At 41.3% G+C, this 22337-nt stretch overlaps 1 protein-coding gene across 2 annotated transcripts in view; it reads right to left on the bottom strand.

Annotated features, from left to right (window-relative positions):
• Window positions 1-22337, bottom strand: part of kif6 (kinesin family member 6) — a 121107-nt gene that overhangs the window by 85724 nt on the left and 13046 nt on the right. For both annotated transcript variants that reach the window (XM_061968500.1, XM_061968501.1), the window contains 6 exons: window positions 19379-19526; window positions 17160-17269; window positions 14197-14326; window positions 3812-4018; window positions 3285-3428; window positions 2490-2576 (listed from right to left, as the gene is read on the bottom strand). In XM_061968500.1, coding sequence (XP_061824484.1) covers window positions 2490-2576; window positions 3285-3428; window positions 3812-4018; window positions 14197-14326; window positions 17160-17269; window positions 19379-19526 — 826 coding nt within the window. The remainder of the gene's footprint in view (window positions 1-2489; window positions 2577-3284; window positions 3429-3811; window positions 4019-14196; window positions 14327-17159; window positions 17270-19378; window positions 19527-22337) is intronic.

Here is a 22337-nt window from a genome sequence, read left to right as displayed (position 1 = left end):
ATAATTAAAGAGATTAAACGCTCAATACAAACAATAAGTAAAATCTTGGAAGAATACAACAGAACGACAACAATAGAACAAGGTCATGTCAGAAATAATGAATACAAGTTAAAGTTAAAGTACCAATGATTGTGACACACACACTAGGTGTGGTGAAATTTTGTCCTCTGCATTTGACCCATCCCCTTTTTCACCCCCTGGGAGGTGAGGGGAGCAGCGAGCAGCAGCGGTGGCCGCGCCCAGGAATCATTTTTGGTGATTTAACCCCCAATTAAAACCGTTGATGCTGAGTGCCAAGCAGGGAGGTAATGGGTCCCATTTTTATAGTCTTTGGTATGACTCGGCCGGGGTTTGAACTCACAACCTACAGATCTCAGGGCGGACCCTCCAACCACTAGGCCACTGAGTAGTAGTAGGTGTGATGATCACTCATGACAGTACTTGTGTTCATTATGTTTGTACATTTCCTGTTCAGCACGCGTGTTTCCTTTCTCCACTTCCTATTCTGAGCACTGATCGCCACACCCGCCCCTGATCAGTGATCAGGAGAGGCCTTATTTGCCGGCGTCGTCGTCTTGTAAACCCTCTGCTGGTTCATTGCTTTGCTTGCATGCCGTGTGTGTATTTCTCACTTGTTCACGCAGGTCCCATCATTAAAACACCTTTTTTTTGCCTGCACGTCACCTACTGTCTCTGCATTCTGGGTCACGCCGTGACAAATACGCTTGCATTATCTAACATGCTGACATGGCCAATATCCTTTTGAGAACCAGCGTCCACTCGATTTGGACGTTTGTTTTCGGTCTTTCTTTGGTCAGTTACAACATGACAAATGTCCACTGTAGAGGATGCTGGTTCTTGGGAAGATGTTCTGGTTGAGAAGCAACAACTATGTCCTTGTTTTGCTTCTCAAACAAATGGAGTGACTCATTTGTGTATTCCAGGTTATGGAAACATGAGTCCCAGCTCCACAGCTGGTCAGATCTTCTGTGTGTTCTTTGCCCTTTTTGGCATCCAGCTCAATATGGTGGTGCTCAACAGGGTGGGCAAATACATGCTAGTTACGGAGAGGAACATCTCCAACTTCCTGGAGGGGAAAACTGGCAGACGGGTGAGGAAGACCCGTCATCACGTCTACCAAATGTTTGTGTATCTTGTTTACTTATTACATTTCTGAGTCTCATTTGCAAGTATCATTAACCGTAAATTCCGGGCTATACAGCGCACCAGTATTTTAGCCGCACCTGTCAGGCTTGGTCAAAAGATAGGACTCAGATGCAGAGTAGGGATTAATTCGGCAGGCTTTTATTTTGAAAGCTTCCTTTCACCTCCAGAGTCAGGGCAATTCAATATAGGCTATAACTAACCTAGTCGGCGAAAAAGGTTCCAAAAAAGGAACAACCGAAAATCACTCCGAAAGGAGGAAAACACAAAAACAATAACGAACTATACTTGGCGCCGTATATTCTATGAAATTTATTATAAACAAAAAATAATAATTAAAGAGAATATACGCTCAATACAAACAATGAATACAATCTTGGAAGAATACAACAGAACAACAACAATAGAACAAGGTCATGTCTGAATTAATGAATACAAGTTAATAAGTTAAGGTTAAGTTAAAGTTAAAGTTAAAGTTAAAGTACCAATGATTGTCACACACACACTAGGTGTGGTGAAATTTGTCCTCTGCATTTGACCCATCCCCTTGTTCACCCCCTGGGAGGTGAGGGGAGCAGTGAGCAGCAGCGGTGTCGTGCCCGGGAATCATTTTTGGTGGTCTAACCCCCAATTCCAACCCTTGATGCTGAGTGCCAAGCAGGGAGGTAATGGGTCCCATTTTCATAGTCTTTGGTATGACTCGGCCGGGGTTTGAACTCACAACCTACCAAACTCAGGGCGGACACTCTAACCACTAGAGATGATAGCAATAATCAAAGATGCTAATACAATTATTATCATTATCATGTTATTATTAATAATGGCTCTAAATGTCTTAACACAATTATACAACTAATATTCCCTCTTCAAAATACTAATACTAATAGCTATTGTCTATGAACTAAACACATATTTATTGCAGCAGGTAATCTTAGAGCACTGTTAAAATGGTACAAATGCATAAACAGTATGACACCTTGTAACTTTTTTAATCGTATAAAGGTATACATTTGGCCTCCTAAAGATCAATATTACATTTTTGAGAAAACATTCTTAAAAAATTGACTTTTCGTAAAATAAAAGTTTACTCTAAACATGGAACTGTATAAGGTTGCATCATATTACGTCAAATCGGATTGGATCCAATCCCAACGAATCAAATTTTAAAACGTCCATCCATCATTCCAATTTCTACCGTTTGTACTGTTTCTAAATATTATTATGTATCTAGGTATGTGTGAAAACTGTCTGATATTGGAGCAATGCACGCCTAAGTTATAGTATTTATGACTGGTGATGTAGTGAGGCGTGTGCAGCTGTCTCACCAAGGCAGGATCAAGTTCTTCATTCAATACGGCCTCATTCTTGATGAGTGCCACCCGCTGAGCAAAGCGGCATGTAGAGATGGACTCCTGGATTTAAAAAAAAAAAAAAAAAAAAGAGTAAGAAACTAATTTAAGAGGAAATATTTACAAAAAAAGTTAAGCATACAATATGTGTATGTTTCTCACAGTCTGGATAGATCAAATATGGTGCTAAAGTCTTAGGCCACTATTAAACAAAATTGTTTAAGTAATGCTGTAATAATCACATATAACGACAATGTCAATTAGTAAAGCGAATCCATCCCCCAAGACTTCCAAGAAATTTTTGACAAAATAAAAAAAATAAAAAATGGATTTTCTATCAATGTGTTTGTTAGATTACCGGTACTTAAAGGCCTACTGAAACCCACTACTACCGACCACGCAGTCTGATAGTTTATATATCAATGATGAAATCTTAACATTGAAATGATCAAGTATGACACATAGAATGGATCTGCTATCCCCGTTTAAATAAGAAAATCGCATTTCAGTAGGCCTTTGGGTCTGTATTAGCCCCTTTATCCGCATCACACTACAACATAATGGGTCCTCCCTTCATCCATGTGTCACACCACTACAACACGCGGAAATTGGTGTGGTATTTTTTCTAATCCTGCTAATTTTTTCCTGTCCCGTCAAAATGATTGCAGTGAAAAAGTTAATTAAAGCAATGTAATTACAGTAGTCGTGGCCAAAGACTTGCACAACTGTAGCAAAGCCAAGGTTGGTAGTCATCAAAACAGTGCGTCTTACATCTATGTTGCTCCTGTCAACTGACACAGTGGCAATCATAGTGGTCATACAGTTGCCTCCAAGGCTATCTCTCAGCACTGACGTCAACATGGAGTTCCTGTACGGAATATGGCTGCGATTTCTTTCTGACAGAGCAATGATAACCTGAAGAAGAGAAAAGGCACAAATATGTAAATAAAGACAGAAGATGGAAATATGCATGTTAAATAACTTTTGCCAGAGTGGGTCATCATTACTACTAATTGCTGGACAAGGTCCATTCATTAAAATTAAATGTCTGACATAAAATAAAATATACTGAAAGTAGTAAACTCTTCAAAAATAGTCTGCACTTGGCTAAAATAACTGTCATAGCTCAATTTGAATAAGAAGATCACCATACTGATTGGGAAAAAGGGGAGTTTATAGTTTTCATGAGATGATTAAATCATATCAAAATCACATTTCTAGAGGTACCTTGATAAAATCAACACATCTTATCACGTATTTTGCAAAGTCAAAAAACAAACATTTGTTAGTAAAACCACCTGCTCTAAGTAATGAAGGGAAAGGTTGATGAATTTGGCCTCAGTGAGCAACAGCCCATTTAGGCCTGTTTTGCTGGCCCGATCTGACCCGGCCAGGTCCACCAGGTGAAGTTTGGAGTGCCGTAGTGTATCAGAGCCTGGCTCACGCATACACAAGTGCACGGTGAAAATACAGTGGGAACGTGTAGACGCCTGGTTCATGGGATTCTGGAAATGAGAGAATGACAGTGAGAGAAGAAAATCTTCACCTTTTGAATCAAAAACAGTACTGGCCCGAGGAAAAAAAAAGTTTCCATCTGTGATTGATTGAGACTTTCTTTTCATCATAATGTTTTCCTGCTTCTGCTGATTCAAACATAGGTTGCATTATAAACAATGAGCAGATGGTTCCAGCTTTGCAAAAGCTGTGGTGGATTTTCAGAAAGCCATTTGTGTAGCAGAAGTTAGGCTGCGAGCCAGAGAGAACAAAACAAAAGTGTCTGCAGCAGAGACTTTATAAGGCACTTACTTTTTAATCATAATTTATTCATGATCTAAATTCAGGTGCTTGATGTCCTCACATTATAAATGTTGATCAAGCTGTAACAATTTGACAAGCCTGCCATGTTTTCAAACATGCAAGAGAAACATCTACAACGGAACTTCAGCGCTGAAGGTGGGCTCATGGAGAGAGGCAGCACTTATTGTGCTCAAGATGGAAAAAATGCTTACTTCAAAAGAGATATACCACATTGCAAACATGAACAATTCTCAAATGGGCCTATGACCAAGACTTAGTGACTTCCCCACGATTTTGAGCCACTCCGGTCATGTTTTTATTTTTATTTTATTTTTTAGTTCCTTCAGTTTTTTGGTCCAAGTTATTGAACAAATAATAGATGATAATAGGGGTTCAAAAATTCATAGGGATTGCACAATGCATCACATTATGAGACAGTAAACCATATAAAACATCCATCCATCCATTTTCTACTGCTTGTCCCTTTCGGGGTCACGGGGGGTGCTGGAGCCTATACCAACATATTAAATAAAATAGCAGGTTGCATTGCATTAGGTCGTGTTTGGTAGAACGAGACAAGACATTTTAATTTGACAATATTTACACACTAAGGCAAAAATTCTCCTAATTTGTCAGATTGCAAGAGAATATTCTGCACAAAGTCCTCCATTGACTTTGTAAGCATCATTCCTTGCACAACTGTAGCAACGCCAAGGTTGGTAGTCATCAAAACAGATTGGTTATATTCATAACATGTATTCATTTTATACTGCTTATCGTGTTCAAGGACACAGGTGAGCAAGGGCTCCTCCCAGTTGATTCTGGGAAAAAGCGGGGTACACCCTGGTCTGGTGGCCAGTTACTGAATATGGATAACACTATGAGTATGTCATATATCATTACCTAGACTTGATTGAAAAAAAATGATGGTAATAATTGTGACTAATTGGCGATCAATCAGTGACCAAAATTATTTTTTTAGAAAAGTCAAAATTTTCAGGCACCATATCATGTGTTTCACAGGGTTATGAATTTGATCCAGGTCTTGACTCTGGCTCACACAGTCATTCCAAATCTTTAATGTTCATTTGCAATGTATACTGTAAATGAGGTCCTTATCATGCCAGATGGGGACATTTATCTTCAGCTTTCTAGCAGCATGTTTTAAGTCAAAATTGACTGGTATTTGGAGCTGTCCACAGCTTCCCCCATTTCGGCTAAAGCTGCTGTTCCAAAATCCAAATGAAGAGAAATAGCACAAAAGACTAATGCTACTACACTACATCAATATTTCACTGTGCATAAGGTGTGCTGCTGGTAATACACAGCATTGCTTTTGCACATTAGCTGGAAGAAAGTTAAACTGTACAGGTGAATGCTTTTGTAAAAGCAGTCAAAAAAAAAGACTTTTGTTCTCAGAATCAAATGTTAATTTTACAACACATGTTATACCCACATACAGTATTACAACAAATCAGTCGCTACAAACTCTTGAATAGGTACACATTGGGATTAACTAAAATTCACCACAGTCCCCATAAGGTGAAATAAGGACAGACAGGCTGATAGGATACAGACAGAGGATATGAACTTTGTGGTCCACATCTTAACATTAAAAAAAGGATACAGAGGGGGAAGAAACAAATGAGAAAAAATGTTTCCTGATGAGGTCCAAAAAACGTAAGAAGTAGAGAAGGTGCATTGTAGTCCCCAAAAAACTGTACAATGGTTGTCTAGTCTCAAGTTGAATGAGCTCATGTTCTGTTCATGTGGCCAGTGGGAGTGAATAGATATTTAATCCGTTTTGGCTGGGATCAAAAGAGAAGCTTTTGTGCAAATATGTTGGATTTGTATCAAAAGTAAAGACCTCTGGGATAAATTTGGCAGTGACAAATTGACAATGTGAAAGGTTGTTTGTTCGCTTTAGGCTTAAGTGAAAGTTTTTTGTCAAGAGGTCTCTGCAATGGTGAGTTCACAAGAGTCTGTGTGTGGGTGGCTACTTGGTGCCCCCCAAAAACAAATCCTGAGCTGCTTGATCAACGCACTTTTGTGCAAAAACAGCTTCTTTCAACTGACAATTTTTCAGTTCATCCAGAAAAGGACACCAATAATATGTCCTCAAGTCAAATAAAAGACAAATGTGTTATTGTTAAATATGAAACGACTTGGTCGCATAGTGATGCGGGTGTGGTTCTTCCAAGGATGCAGATGGCTTCGGACACAGCTTGCAGGTAGGAAAAATGATTTATTATAAATATAAATAATATGATGAATAAACAAAAGGGCTAGCGTGGGAGCTAGCAAACCAAAAGAGCCTAGCGTGAGAACTAGTAGCTAAGAAACAGTACATAATCGTCGTCATCAGTTGTGTGAGAACAAACTACGAAGCCAGACAGAGTGAGGCCAGAGCAAAGACTAAATAGCCCTCTGATTAGCGCCCGGGCAACAGGTGCGCGTCCCGAACACTAACCAGAGGCAGGTGCGTACAATCTGCCGTCATGGCAACAGAAACAAACTAAACTCAAGGTGCTGAAAACACGTGACACAAACATAAACAAACTCTGATCCGGGCAGCGTATCGTAACAGTACCCCCCCCTTAAAGGACAGATTCCAGATGTCCCTTGACACTAAATAAAACTAGAACCCACAAAACAAGAAACAGTTCGAGAGTCAAGGGAGGGTGGAGGGAGGATTTGGTGGTGGGTCGCCAGGCCACGTGTCCCCGAATCCACCGGGGAAGAGTCAGGTGGCGGCGGCGAGTGGAACGCCGCTGCCGCAGGCGAGGCGGGCGACCACGGAAAGGCCACATTCGTGGCTGCCGAGAAGGTGGGCATGAGTGGCGCCAGAAGTTCAGCAGCCGGAGAGTTCTACGACTACGTCTCGGGTGTCGCTGCTGTTTGCGCCACTGGCGTCCATAAACAAACCTCCGAGAGCGCCGCTTGCGCAGCCAGACCACTCGAGGTTGCTGAGACGAAGACGAGGAGAGAGCTGACGTCGCCGTGGAAACAGGAGGAGACGTCGTCGCCGTGGAGGCAGGAGGAGACGTCGTCGCCGTGGAGGAAGGAGGAGACGTCGTCGCCATGGAGGCAGGAGGAGACGTCGTGGCCGTGGAGGCAGGTGCAGGTTCTGGTACCAGCCGTGGAGCAGGTGCAGGTTCTGGTACCAGCCGTGGAGCAGGTGCAGGTTCTGGTACCAGCCGTGGAGCAGGTGCAGGTTCTGGTACCAGCCGTGGAGCCGGCGCTGGTGTGGGTACCAGCCGTGGAGCCGGCGCTGGTGTGGGTACCAGCCGTGGAGCCGGCGCTGGTGTGGGAACCAGCCGTGGAGCCGGCGCTGGTGTGGGAACCAGCCGTGGAGCCGGCGCTGGTGTGGAAACCAGCCTTGGAGCCGGCGCTGGTGTGGGAACCAGCCTTGGAGCCGGGACAGGGGTTGGTCTTGGAGTCGGTGCTGGTGTGAGAACCAGCCTTGGAGCCGGCGCTGGTGTGAGAACCAGCCTTGGAGCCGGCGCTGGTGTGAGAACCAGCCTTGGAGCCGGCGCTGGTGTGAGAACCAGCCTTGGAGCCGGCGCTGGTGTGGGAACCAGCCTTGGAGCCGGCGCTGGTGTGAGAACCAGCCTTGGAGCCGGCGCTGGTGTGGGAACCAGCCTTGGAGCCGGCGCTGGTGTGGGAACCAGCCTTGGAGCCGGCGCTGGTGTGGGAACCAGCCGAGGAACTTGGCATGGTGGAGCTTGGCGTGGTGGAGGTACTGGAGACGAAGCTTGGTGTGTCAGCCGAGGTGCAGGAACAGGTGCTAGCCGAGGTGCAGCTGGAGGTGGCCTAGCTGGCGGTTGTGGCTTAGCAGGACGAAGGACTGGTGGCGGTGGCCGTGCAGGAGGTTGCGGTTTAGCACGCCGGAAGACTGGTGGCGGTGGCCTTGCAGGAGGTTGCGGTTTAGCACGCCGAAAGACTGGTGGCGGTGGCCGTGCAGGGGGTTGCGGCTTAGCACGCCGAAAAACTGGTGGCGGTGGCCGTGCAGGAGGTTGCGGCTTAGCACGCCGAAAAACTGGTGGCGGTGGCCGTGCAGGAGGTTGCGGCTTAGCACGCCGAAGTTGTGCCACCGCACTAGCACAGTTCCCAGTACTAGCCCCCCCCCTCAAGACGCGGGTACCAGACGCGCTCTTTGCGGTTTGGAACTGTCTTCAAGGGTGGGTGGGGGGAGGTATGGAGGGGGGTATACTCTTCTTCAAATTGTCCAAATTGACTATTATCATCCCCCACTTGAGATTGGGTGGGAGCACAGGGGGAAAAAATATGTGCAGTGGGCGGAGCAATAGTCACTGGGGGCGGAACCAAAGTCACTGGAGGTGGAGTCTGAAAATCAGAATGTGACTGACTAGACTTACACTTAATAAAAATGTCCTGATAATGTCTTATCTTACAATGAAAGTCATTTGGTATTGGCTGACAGAAAGAATTAGAAGATGGAAAAAAAAAATCTTGTTCAATGATGTCATCAGAAGTGGGCGGAGTTACCTCTTCGGGAGGCGCCAATGACATGACATCATTGTTGATGCTGTCCATGTGACTGACAGCCCAATCGGAGAAATGTTTGGCAAAGTGGTCGATTGGGTTGCCAAACATCTGAGGAGGGGAAGTTTGAGCTGCATGTAGCTTGCTTCGGTCCGGGGGAGGAGTTTGCAGGAGCGGCGCGTCTTGGCGGCGAGGGAAAGACCTCCTGGCCGGCTTCCGTCTTTGACGGCGCGCACGGTACTGCGGTGTAGCGGCGATGTCTTCCGACCAGAGGGAATCGATGGGGATAAGAGAGCCTCCAGGTCCCCACATGAGATTCGACCTCTCCTCCGTCGAATAGCGAAGCGTCTCGGCCTCCATCGCTCGCAACACCATGAGCGCACCTTCGTCCAACTCCTCGTTAGCCAGTGCGGGAGAATTGTTCTTTGCTGGCTTCGTACTGAAACGACTTGGTCGCATAGTGATGCGGGTGTGGTTCTCCCAAGGATGCAGATGGCTTCGGACACAGCTTGCAGGTAGGAAAAATGATTTATTATAAATATAAATAATATGATGAATAAACAAAAGGGCTAGCGTGGGAGCTAGCAAACCAAAAGAGCCTAGCGTGAGAACTAGTAGCTAAGAAACAGTACATAATCGTCGTCATCAGTTGTGTGAGAACAAACTACGAAGCCAGACAGAGTGAGGCCAGAGCAAAGACTAAATAGCCCTCTGATTAGCGCCCGGGCAACAGGTGCGCGTCCCGAACACTAACCAGAGGCAGGTGCGTACAATCTGCCGTCATGGCAACAGAAACAAACTAAACTCAAGGTGCTGAAAACACGTGACACAAACATAAACAAACTCTGATCCGGGCAGCGGATCGTAACAAAATATGTGCAATGCTTTTATAAAACCAGCCACATTTCCAGTTGTACTACAAATACATATACACACATATGTATATATATATATATATATATATATATATATATATATATATATATATATATTTGTATATATCAGTGACATGCAGTCACTAGAGACATGATGGCAGGTGAGGCATGGCCTCACCTGCCATCATGGAAAGAAAAAAAAATGTAAAGAGAAAAAAAATTTATTAAATTGTTAAATGTATCCAGTGATTATACTATAAAGTTATTTTCCATTTAACTTCACCAGTTTTAGATTATTTTTATTCAAAATTGCTGAATTTTCACATTTGCCGTTCAAATACTGAGAAGAGACTTGCGGTGATCAGCAGCCAGTTGAGGCACGTCACTCAGTTGTGCCTCACCATGGATTGTGGACTCGGCTAACTGATGGCCTGCTGTGCAGTGAGACCGTATTGCTATATGAACTATATTATACATTTCCATAGTTTAGTTAGCTGAGGTATATAATGTACAGTGTATTTTGTCAACAACTGTATGTGTGTAACGTATTTCTTGTGCTGAGCAATCATAAAACTGCTGCGAAGACGCATTGTGTGAGGCTCGCAGTAATCCCGCCTCCTGGTGGTAGAGAATGTACTCCCGCCGTAGAATGCACCCCCTGACGGGAGTGTTCCATCAACTAAAGCCCACACTTAAACTTTCCACGTGCAAGATTGAATCTATTTAAAAAAGTTATTTAATAAGAAGCCAAAAAGTGCAAAAACAATAATGTTCATGTTGGAGGAGTTGTGAATGACTACAGGGCCACAACATTAGGTACACCTGCAGACTGCAGCACGGATTTCATGTTTCATTCATTCACAACTCCTCCAACACGAACATTATTGTTTTTGCACTTTTTGGCTTCTTATTGAGCTGCTGCATTTTTTGGTTGGGTTGTTTATTTCTTTTGAGTAACTTACTTCTACATTTCTAAAAGGGGAGGAATGTAATAGAGTGATCTATGTTTGTCTGTTGCCATCTCCTGGTTAATGTTGGCTACAGCGTACTGTGGTTACTTTTTGGTTGGCCAACGATTTACGTGGTGTTGCGCACCTGACGTCAAGTGTGTTGAGTCTGTTCTGAAGTCTACAGTAAAGAGACATACTTCATCACCTCGCCTGGTTATTGCCTCCAACCTAATATATTACATAAAGACCATAATAACGTTTTTTTTTATTAAATGTGCTTTTTTGTGTGCTACAGTTTGTATGTGTAAAGTTAAAGTTAAGTTAAAGTACCATTGATTGTCACACACACGAGGTGTGGTGAAATTTGTCCTCTGCATTTGACCCATCCCTTGATCACCCCCTGGGATGTGAGGGGAGCAGTGGGGAGCAGTGGGCAGCAGCGGCGCCGCGCCCGGGAATAATTTTTGGTGATTTAACCCCCAATTCCAACCCTTGATGCTGAGTGCCAAGCAGGGAAGAATGCTGGTATGAGCTTTTAAACATAACCCGTTAACTGCTGCCAATCAAATGGTGAATAAGATACTCTTTAGGGTTCATATGTTTGTAAATCTGACTGTGATGAAGTCAGTGCCTCACCAGCCATGAACATATATATATATATATATATATACTGTATTTGTATACATATACAGTATATATATATATATATATATATATATATATATATATATATGTTTGTGGATCAAAGGGAACATTCATTATAAAATAGTAAGAGCCTGATTTACTAAGATACTAATACCATGCGATGAGGTGGCGACTTGTCCAGGGTGTACCCCACCTTCCGCCCGATTGTAGCTGAGATAGGCTCCAGCGCCCCCCCGCGACCCCAAAGGGAATAAGCGGTAGGAAATGGATGGATGGGATGGACTAATACCATGCGCTAAACAGCGTGTGTAATCCATAAAATAGCGTGTACTATGAGTGGAAGTGTTTCGTGTGATTTATTAACACTGTTTGTACAATTCAAAAGTGGTTCAGACCGCCTTATTTAATTGAGGATTTTATGTGTACTATATATATGGGGCATCACTCATATATACACTCGATCATTTACTGCACATTCATTTGTGTCATGCTTCTATCTGTGGCTTTTGCCATGTTTTCAAACATGCAAAAGAAAAATCTACAACAGAACTTCAGCGCTAAAGGTGTGCTCATGGAGAGAGGCTGCACTTACTGTGCTCAAGATGGAAAAAAATGCATACTTCATGAATTTTTTTTTTTACATAGGAAATATGTTAATTATATAGATTGTCAATGAAAAAACTAATGGCATTACGAAAACTCCAGCAGACACCAAACGCATCAAATTAATGTATTTTAATCAGCCCTTTAAAGTACGCATAGAATGGAAAAACAAGTTGCCTCAATATTGAAGCTATTATCATATATATATGATTTATTACACTAAAAGACGAAGTGTAGACTTTTTTTTAGTTTAGACTTATTAAAATGTGCCAGTATATAGATATGATTAAAAGAGTATCAATTCACAGATTCCTGAGCCATTTTGAGAGTTAATGAGCAAGCCAGTCATGTGGTCCGTGACATAGAAGTGGAAACCACAGATCCCTTCCCCACCAACAACAATGCTAATCATGCAGACTTTGTGAGAGCCAACAACGATTACTCTGAAAAAAAAATTATGATCTAGAACCTTATATTTTTAGCCTGAATATATGGAGGTATGAACTACACGTTTTAGAAGCCATGTGCTCAACATATCCAGTTTTAGTAAAACCCTATAGCATCATGTAGCAGTATTGCTACGTGTTAAACATGAAATATAAACTGTTGTTGGTGGGTTTTGGATGGTATATTAGAGGGCTTTATTTATTTGCGACTTATAATGCATAAAAAAAGAAAAACATGTGTTAATGTCTTACATAGGGATTGTGAAAGATAAACAGCACATGTCTTTTAAATGTTTGCGTATTTCCAGCATGACTGATCTGCTTATATGGTGAGAGTGCAGAAGTGTTTTCATTGTGACGTCATCCCACCCGAATCTACGGAACTTGCCAAAGCTATTCAAAGTGGAATATTTAAAATAGCCGTCTCAAATTGTGGCATTTTGTGTACTTTAGCGGGGAATTTTCACATACTTACTTGGATATTGTTTAATTGATACAATGAACATACTTGCCAACCCTCCCGGATTTTCCGGGAGACTCCCGAAATTCAGCGCCTCTCCCGAAAACCTCTCGGGACAAATGTTCTCCCGAAAATCTCCCGAAATTCAGGCGGAGCTGGAGGCCACGCTCCCTCCAGCTCCATGCGGGCCTGAGTGAGGACAGCCTTTTTTCACGTCCGCTTTCCCACAATATAAACAGCGTGCCTGCCCAATCACGTTATAACTATAGAATGATCGAGGGCGAGTTCTTGGTTTCTTATGTGGGTTTATTGTTAGGCAGTTTCATTAACATCCTCCCAGCGCGGTAACAACCCACAACAACAGCAGTCACGTTTTCGTCTACCGTAATGCAGTTCTTCTGCTGTAAACAGCAATGTTGTGACACTCTTAAACAGGACAATACTGCCATCTACTGTACATGCATATGTGACAATAACATCTACGGCTTTTAGAGATATAAAATAAATATATATATATATATATATATATATATATATATATATATATAGCTAGAATTCACTGAAAGTCAAGTATTTATTATATATATATATATATATATATATATATATATATATATATATATATATATATATATATATACTGCATATATACTGTATATATATAAATATATATATATATATGAATGAAATACTTGACTTGGTGAATTCTAGCTGTAAATATACTCCTCCCCTCTTGACTACGCCCCGCACCCAACCACGTCCCCCCACCCACCCGCCACCCCCCACCTCCCGAAATCGTAGGTCTCAAGGTTGGCAAGTATGACAATGAAACACAATTAGGCATATAAAGTTAACTTGTTTCTCAATTCTACTGGTACTTTAAGTCACCCAGCATGCAGCTATACAATTATAAAATAATATTACTGAATAGACAATATGTCTAATATTTTTTATTTGACCATGCAAATTTGTTAACACATAAACACACACACATGTATGGGGAGGATTCTCAGTCAATTGTCTGTCTTTGTAGAGTGAACACCGAGTGTGTGTCAGTTTGCACGTACTTTTCAGAGCACTAAATAAAATAGTGCTCGTAAAACGATGATAAATGTTGATAAATCACATTGCTTCTGCTGTATAATATGTTGGCATCTTCTCCTCCCAGTGGGCGTTTTGATGATCAGCATATATTCAGCATATTAATGATGACAGAGACACAAAATAGATTGAACGCCTTATTCTGCTCACTTAACAGCCATTATCCACTTTGTACACATGTAATAGATCAGCTTTACGTGTGCTATCAAGTTTGCACATGTTTGAGTACACGCAAACTTTTAGTAAATCAGGCCCTTATTGTGATATACAATGCAATATTTGGGCACATCCCCTTCTTACTTCTGCAATCATTCGATTGGTGTCCCCCAAGAACAAGTGATTGAGAGCCTCCTCTTCATTTGCAGACTGCAGCATTGAAAGATTCTTGATATGAATGTTGTGGTCAGGATCTTCCAAGATTATTACTTTTCTGGCAAAAAAAGGAACATTATGTTGCTGTAGGAAATACCAGAAATTATAAGTCCACTTACAATATAAAGAACAAAGCATAACAAACAGTGACAAAGTCTGAACAACTTAATAGCACAAAATAGGACAAATTTAATTTTGTGATTTATTTTTGCCTTAGTCTCGCGCAGCTCTGAATCAAAAAAAGTCCAAACAAAAAGAGTCAGTGCAAAGTGATGTATGCATGAGCTGCTCTAGAAAGGGTCTATAAATTGATAACAGACATCCATCTATCCATTTTCTATACTGCATGTCCTCATTTGGGTCATGTGTTAGCTGGAGCCTAACCCAGCTGACCTCTGACCTATGGCCGTTTAAACCCTGGACTGATCTCTTGCCAATCGCAGGGCACATATAGACAAACAACATTTCACACTCACATTTACACCAATGGATAATTTAGAGTCTTCAATTAGTCTAACATGTGAAGTAAACCTGGTAAAAACCCAGCAAAACAACAACTGCAAAAAATCTGGGCATTATTTTTTACCCATCGCTCTTGTTTCAGCTGCACTTTTAAAATGTTACTAAAACAGCCTTCTATCATCTCTGTAATATTGCTGAAATGTGTTCCATTTTGTCCATAACTGACACGGAGATTATTGTACATGCGTTTGATACGTCTCGTCTTGACTATTTCAAAGTATTATTTTCTTTTCTCCCCATTTCCAGGATTAAATATTTGCAGTTAGTACAAAATGCAGCTGCTAGACTTTTGAACAGAACAAGGAAATGGGATCATATTATGCCTATACTGGCCCACCTGAACTAACTCCTGGTAAACTTAAGGTGCAATTTTAAGGTTTTCTTACTTACGACCCTGAGAGGGACAAGCACTTAAGATGCATTTTTAAGGTTTTGTTACTTATGACCCTGAGAGGGACAAGCTGTAAAAAATGGATGGATGGACATACAAAATATTAAACGGTCCAGCACCATCTTATCTTGTCGATTGTATTGTACTGTATGTTCCGTCCCAAAATCTGCGTTCCATAAACGGCAGCTTATCAGTGAACCCTAGAGCCCCAAAAAAGCCTTCAGGCTCCAGAGCAAGGGTCCCCAAACTAAGACCTGTGGGCCGGATTCGGCCCGCCAACATACACAATCCGTCCCGTGGGAAGTCCCAAGTTAAAAAAATAAATACATTACTCCAGTATTTTGGATTGCCCTACCGGCAATCGTTAGAGATAATACCTCGGTAGGAGCATTCAAGTCCCGCCTTAAAACTCATTTATATACTCTAGCTTTAAGATAGACCCCCTTTTTACACCAATGTCTGACAATGGGCTGACCTGGCTGAGCCCGGAAGAATATTGCCTATGACTATCTGTTGGCTTCCCAATGGAATTGACTCCCACAATATATATTAATATAGCATAATCCAATAATTATACTCAGTCGACATCCATTGCAGCCGATCACCCTGGAAGGGGAGTCCCCACATCTGCGGTCCCTTTTCAAGGTTTCTTGTTTTTCCCAAGTGGGGGTCTTTTGAGTTTTTCCTTGTGGGTTTAGATCAGGGGATGTTGTTGAATTTGTAAAGCCATTTGAGACACTTGTGATTAAGAACTATATTAATGCATTTTTTATGATTTTTTTAACCCCCAAAGTCAGCTGGAACCCTAATGAGGACAAGTGCTATAGAAAATGCATGGTTGGTTTTGCAATACTACATAACTATTGTTTCCCTAACACTCCCATCAACTCTTGCATGGCTGGGATTACTGTATTGTATTGTTTACAAACATTTTAAGATTCACTATGAATATAGTATATAATATACAGTATACACACAATGAAAGACTTTGGGCAATCCTGTCATAGTGGAATGCTGGAACAGATGGAGAGGGTTATAAGAGAGTGTGCTAAAACTGATCAAGAAGAGGAGGGATAGGAAGTGGACAAAAAGCAGACCAACTGTGCCACAGCTTCTTCTTGAATCAGCAAGTGTAGCCACAGCACGGTTAAAGACGGGCACTGTCTATTTGCAGAACACTATGATTTGTGGGTATCTAAAACCTCCGGCAGAATCATCTGAAAAAGGCCTTAAAAGGAAATGCTAGCAGAAAATAAGCACAAACACTAAATTGATGGACCAAGATGGTTTTGTTCCTATGACATCTATTTTGATGATGTATTGCATGTGACAAAAAAGATGAAAGACCGACAAACACCCAAACAGCTTGGAGAGATAAAGAAGACAAGGAGAGGCAGAGAGTGAGGCAATAAATGAGAAGGAAAATAAGAAGTGGGTGAAGACAAAAACTGGAACAAAAACAGTCCCAGTAACATGCAGTGAAAAAATGTTTCTTCACATGATCCTTTTTCTCCGCTCCAGTGGCCGGATCTACCACCAGTTAGACCACATTCATCACTATTCAATGGTGTTATTATGCATGTTGGCAGTTTGTAGTGGGGTGGTAAATACTACAGTCTCCATATTTCCCCACAATGTAGATTCCAAGCAAATAAATAATGGTGGAGGAATAAAGCTCAGTTACACCAACACATGCTTGATACAAAAAGTCAGATCTAATGACAATTTATCTATTTAGCATTAAAAATATACCTATTACACTATAATAACTTTCTAACTCTTAGAACAAAACTTTCCATACTAAATCTCTTTATCTTAGCTCAAAAATGATTAACACCAAGCCCTAGATTTTTCTTAAAGTTGTCTTTACTTGCCTTCAAGAGCATGAACAGACTGTAAAGGGCAACCCATACACTGTAATAGCATAAAATGTAAATGGTTATCTGTAGTAATACGGAGTCCAGAAAAGCACACTCACGGTAGGTCTTCCAATCGAGCTGCTTCTTGTCTGGGATCCAGAAGGTCATAACCCATTTCGTTGTAAATCTCCAGGTAGGAGATGTGTGTTGTATACACAGTATTGTTGTCCTGTTGAGCAGAATTTACAAAGAAAATTAAAAACTCATTAATGGGTGAACTAAGGTGAAAAGTTTAGTGTTATCATGTGATTTAAAGTCACTTACTGTGAGAATGGACTAAAATACGATTTGTACCATTTTATACTATTTTAGCACTTTTCTTGAACAAAAATGTTGACCATAATTACAGACCTACAGTATTTACTGACACCACTTGCTTGAATACTGTCTCACAGAAGCATTTAACGGCTTACAATTGCCGACGATCACGAGCTAGACAAATTAACCGTTGTTCTGAACTTAGAGTTATTGACTTTGAACAATATAGACAGAAAAAGTGCTTCCATCACAGCGAATGCAGAACACGAGAATATAGAAGAGAACGGGGAACCCAGATCGTCTTCGAGAAGTAATAACGATGTTGAACAATACCTTTGTGAGGCACACGACGGCGTGGCGAAGTTGGTAGAGTGGCCGTGCCAGCAATCGGACGGTTGCTGGTTACTGGGGTTCAATCCCCACCTTCTACCATCCTAGTCACGTCCGTTGTGTCCTTGGACACTTCACCCTTGCTCCTGATGGGTGCTGGTTAGTGTGTGAATGTGTGTGTGAATGGGTGAATGTGGAAATACTGTCAAAGCGCTTTGAGTACCTTGAAGGTAGAAAAGCGCTATACAAGTATAACCCATTTATCATTTATCATTTATCACACACTAAACCCTGTTCCACCACGCAGCCTCTACGAAAGTCTAACTAAGATAATTTGTATAGTGGTGAGTAAAGTGCTGAAATTACTCTGACTTGATCGGTTAGACTGGCCACATTGTATCAAATAGCATTTTATAGATTAGAATCAAAATATTGGAACATTTGGTGATTGTGACAATAGCGCAACAAGTAGAGAACTGGCATTTTTTCTGTCCTGTCCAGCTACTCAGGCAAATCATATTGTTGATGTAGATGCCCATATTTGCTGTACATATTTAATTTACAAAAGAGAAGTTTGGGATACTTCTCTTGTTGCCCTTTTTGTATCTGACTTTATTAAATTGATTTATATTATTGTTGGGCGCAGAAGAAGACAGAGGGGGAAATTGCGGAAACAAGAAGGGGATAAGACAGGGAGACAACAACAACAACAAACACAACAATAACAATAAAAAACACAACAACAACAGAACAGTATCAGCAAATACGATATGTACAAATATGATACGAAAAGTAATAGTAAAGAAGCAGTTAATGAAGTAAATATTAACAACACAGAAATGACAATGAACATTATTACACTACAAATGGAGCAATATAAATACCAATAGAAAAAGTACTATTGATAATGAACAATAACAATACCGGTAATTACCTCTATAATCAACAATACAATTGTTTCAAATGCAACAATACATACATGTAATGATAATGTGAAATACAAAAGAAAGCAGATAAATTAAGAGGAAGAAAGAGAAGTGAACTGTATTAAGCTTGTAGATTGTTATAGTAACAATAGGTTAAGCTTTGTCAGTGTGCCGTGTGTTACCCAGTTTCCCCTAGGAGAACAACGTTAATATTTATTTGATGAAACAAGATTATATGCATGACTATGTATGTATGCATATGTGCTTGTATAGGTACAGTATGTGTAAATGTATGTTTGTACAGTGAATGTGTAGGTGGATGCATGTACCTAGAGTGTGTATGTACTGTATGCACTGTATTTGTGTATGTATGTGGGAGCGTAGGTAACTATGTATGCAGGTAAGTACCAATGTGTGCGCGTATGTATTAATGAATAAATATATATATATATATATATATATATATATATATATATATATATATATATATATATATATATATATATATATATATATATATATATATATATATATATATATATGTGTGTGTATATACTGTATGTTTGTATACTTGTGTGTATGTGAGTATGTATGTGCATTTGTATGTACAATATATTTGTCTCCCAGTGTGTGCAGGAGCCAAAGTACGTCCAATTTTCTAAGGCTATAATAATGAAATACTGACATAGTCAGAAAGTACAGTATGTATTTTAAAAAGACAGTAAATTCTGTTGTGATTACATAAGTGATGAAAGTGTTCTTGCCTGACTGAAGCGCTCGTAGAGGTATGTAAGTGTACGAGGAATAATGCCACGATCAATGAAGCGTTCCGCCCCTCCTGTGATGGTGAAGGTCTTCCCAGTACCTGTCTGGCCATAGGCAAAGATGGTGCCATTGTAGCCCGCCAATACACTGCAAAGATGCATAAAACATGTCAAAGTTGTGAAATCCAACACCAGTGAAATGAACAGGATATAAATTGCATATTGCAATGACAGGTGAATTGTGGATACAAAATATTTGTGAAGCAGTCCTGGATTATCATAAATTGCTAACGCTAGCCCCAGTTCTAATAGTAATTTCCAGTTGTGTGCAGTGCTTGTAAGGTTTTCAGGTTAGCAAGTCGATTAATCAGCATGGCTCCTTTAGCTTCTGACAATATGTGATGTACCATATTGTAACTGTATGCATGTTTAAAATAAATTAAACCATAATCATAGTCTGTTTTTATCACTAAGACCTGACAATCGGCACTTCTCAACTGTAGGAGTCCTTCAGGTGTATATGGTCATCATTAAAGCACAACTTACACGGCAAAATATATTGTTTCACTCCAGTCCTGTAGGGGGCAGTAATACGTATTACAAAGTGAGTACCAACTTCAACACGGAGTAAACATTTTAAACTGCAGCTGTTTAAATAAATGACCCTGATTTCAAAGTCTCATAGAAATTGGTCAATCCAATCTCATAAACCAACTAGTTCATGAACAACTATTACAAAATAACCTCTTGCCTTGAACAGTTTGTGCTTGTCAGATATTACAGTTATTTAATTTGGCTACTTACATTTATATACATTCTACATAATTGTGGGTCATTTGCAACCTCCATGACATTATACTAATGCCTATTTGATTTAATGCAACAGGCCAAGTTGGACACCATCAATCTGAGTGTAATGAATGTGATAATATAAATTTGCTGGAAAAGATAGATGTACTATAAGTGGATATGCTTATAGGAGACAGACACTTGCCATTAAAATAAGAATGTCTTTAAATGTAATTGGGAAAAATGTCCAGACCCACTAAACTGGTGCCAGTACAATTTGGTTTTAATCTGAATGGGGAATAATGGAAAACCAATGGTATTTAGGTGTTTTTAAGGGAAACAAAAAACTTAAGGAGCATCTGAATGACATCTACAGTTTCTAAAAAAAATGTTTCAAACAAATGGTAGTTGGCTAGTGTGACATTTGTGTATTTGAATCTTGCATGATCCACTGCTTGAATTGACAACCAGCAGGATACACAAGGGCACAGTCCTTAGTTTAATGTCACTGCTCATGATGCGGCTTAGAATCTATCTTTGAAGCTTGGGCTTTTTCCAATGCGCAGTCCTGTTTACACCTCAGCTTTCCTAAAAATTGGCTACACACTATCGACTAAATCAGGGGTCTCAGACACGCGGCGCGGGCCAAATGCGGCCCGCGAGATGTTGTTTTGCGGCCCACACCTTAATATGAAAATGTAATGTTAGTGCAGCCCGCGAGTTTTATATGAATGGTGCTTGACAGCGTCATACTTGCCAACCCTCCCGATTTTTCCGGGAGACTACCAAATTTCAGGGTAACCATTCTCTCGAATGTCTGCCGATTTTCACCCAAACAACAATATTAAGGGTGTGCCGTGATGGCACTGCCTTTAGCGCCCTCTACAACCTGTACAAACAGCGTGCCAGCCCAGTCACATGTTTTATTTGGCTTCTGTACACACACGTAGGTGACTGCAAGACATACTTGAATAAAAGCCACACAGGTCACACTGAGGGTGGCCGTATAAACAAGTTTAACACTGTTACAAATATGCGCCACACTGTGAACCCACACCAAACAAGAATGACAAACATATTTCGGGAGAACATCCGCACCGTAACACAGCATAAACACAACAGAACAAATACCCAGAATCCCATACAATCCTAACTCTTCCGGGCTACAATATACACCCCCGCTACCACCAAACCCCGCCCCCCCACACATCAACCCCCCCCCCCCCCCCCCCCCCCCCCCCACCCCCCACCCCACCCCCCCTCCGTGCGTCGGTTGAGGTGGGCAGGGTTGGGGGTGTGGGGTGTGGGGGGGGGGGGGTTTGGTGGTGGCCTAGCGCCACCTGGAGAAGAACCACAGAGCAGGAGATGAAGGCACAAGGGCTGTCATGGCAACAACTGGAGCAGAGGGCACAAGACCGAAGGGGATGGAGGACTTTCATCAATGGCCTATGTTCCTCAGGGAATTTAAAGGCCTAAGTAAGTCAGTGTGACCTGTATGGCTGTTGATCAAGTATGTCTTGCAGTCACTTACGTGTGTGTACAGAAGCCAAATACAACATGTGACTGGGCAGGAACGCTGTTTGTATGGTGAAAAAGCAGGCGCGACGACAGGTTGTAGAGGACGTTAAAGGCAGTGCTATCACGGCACGCCCTTAATATTGTTGTCTGGGTGAAAATCGGGACAAATTTGGGAGAATGGTTGCCCCGGGAGATTGTCGGGAGGTGCACTGAAATTCGAGAGTCTCCCGGAAAAATCAGGAGGGTTGGCAAGTATGTTGCTAGGGCGGGATAGCCATTCAAAGAAGGTGAATTCATTAAAAAGTGCATGTTAGATTTTTTTAAGAAATCTTTTCTTGCGGCCCAGCCTCACCCAGTTTCTGCATCCAGTGGTCCCCAGGTAAATTGAGTTTGAGACACCTGCACTAAATGGTTTACTCTTTTCGGTAGTGTTAGCACCCCTGCATTTCTTTAGTTTTGTCGTGCAGTTTTCACAGCAATGTAAATCTGTATCAAACTCAACCATAGTTTTTTGTTGCCAAAACAACATCATTACGTGGCTTTTCCTCTCATTAAGCCATTAATGAACGTCAGGCTTGAGTTTCCCACAGCTGAGACGTGTTCACTACTTAATCGAACTGTTGGCCGAAGTATGAAAGATTACCAATCTAAA

The sequence above is a fragment of the Nerophis lumbriciformis genome, linkage group LG08 (genome assembly GCF_033978685.3).
Source record: "Nerophis lumbriciformis linkage group LG08, RoL_Nlum_v2.1, whole genome shotgun sequence".
Lineage (NCBI taxonomy): Eukaryota > Metazoa > Chordata > Actinopteri > Syngnathiformes > Syngnathidae > Nerophis > Nerophis lumbriciformis.
This window is presented reverse-complemented; position numbering and strand designations above follow the sequence as displayed.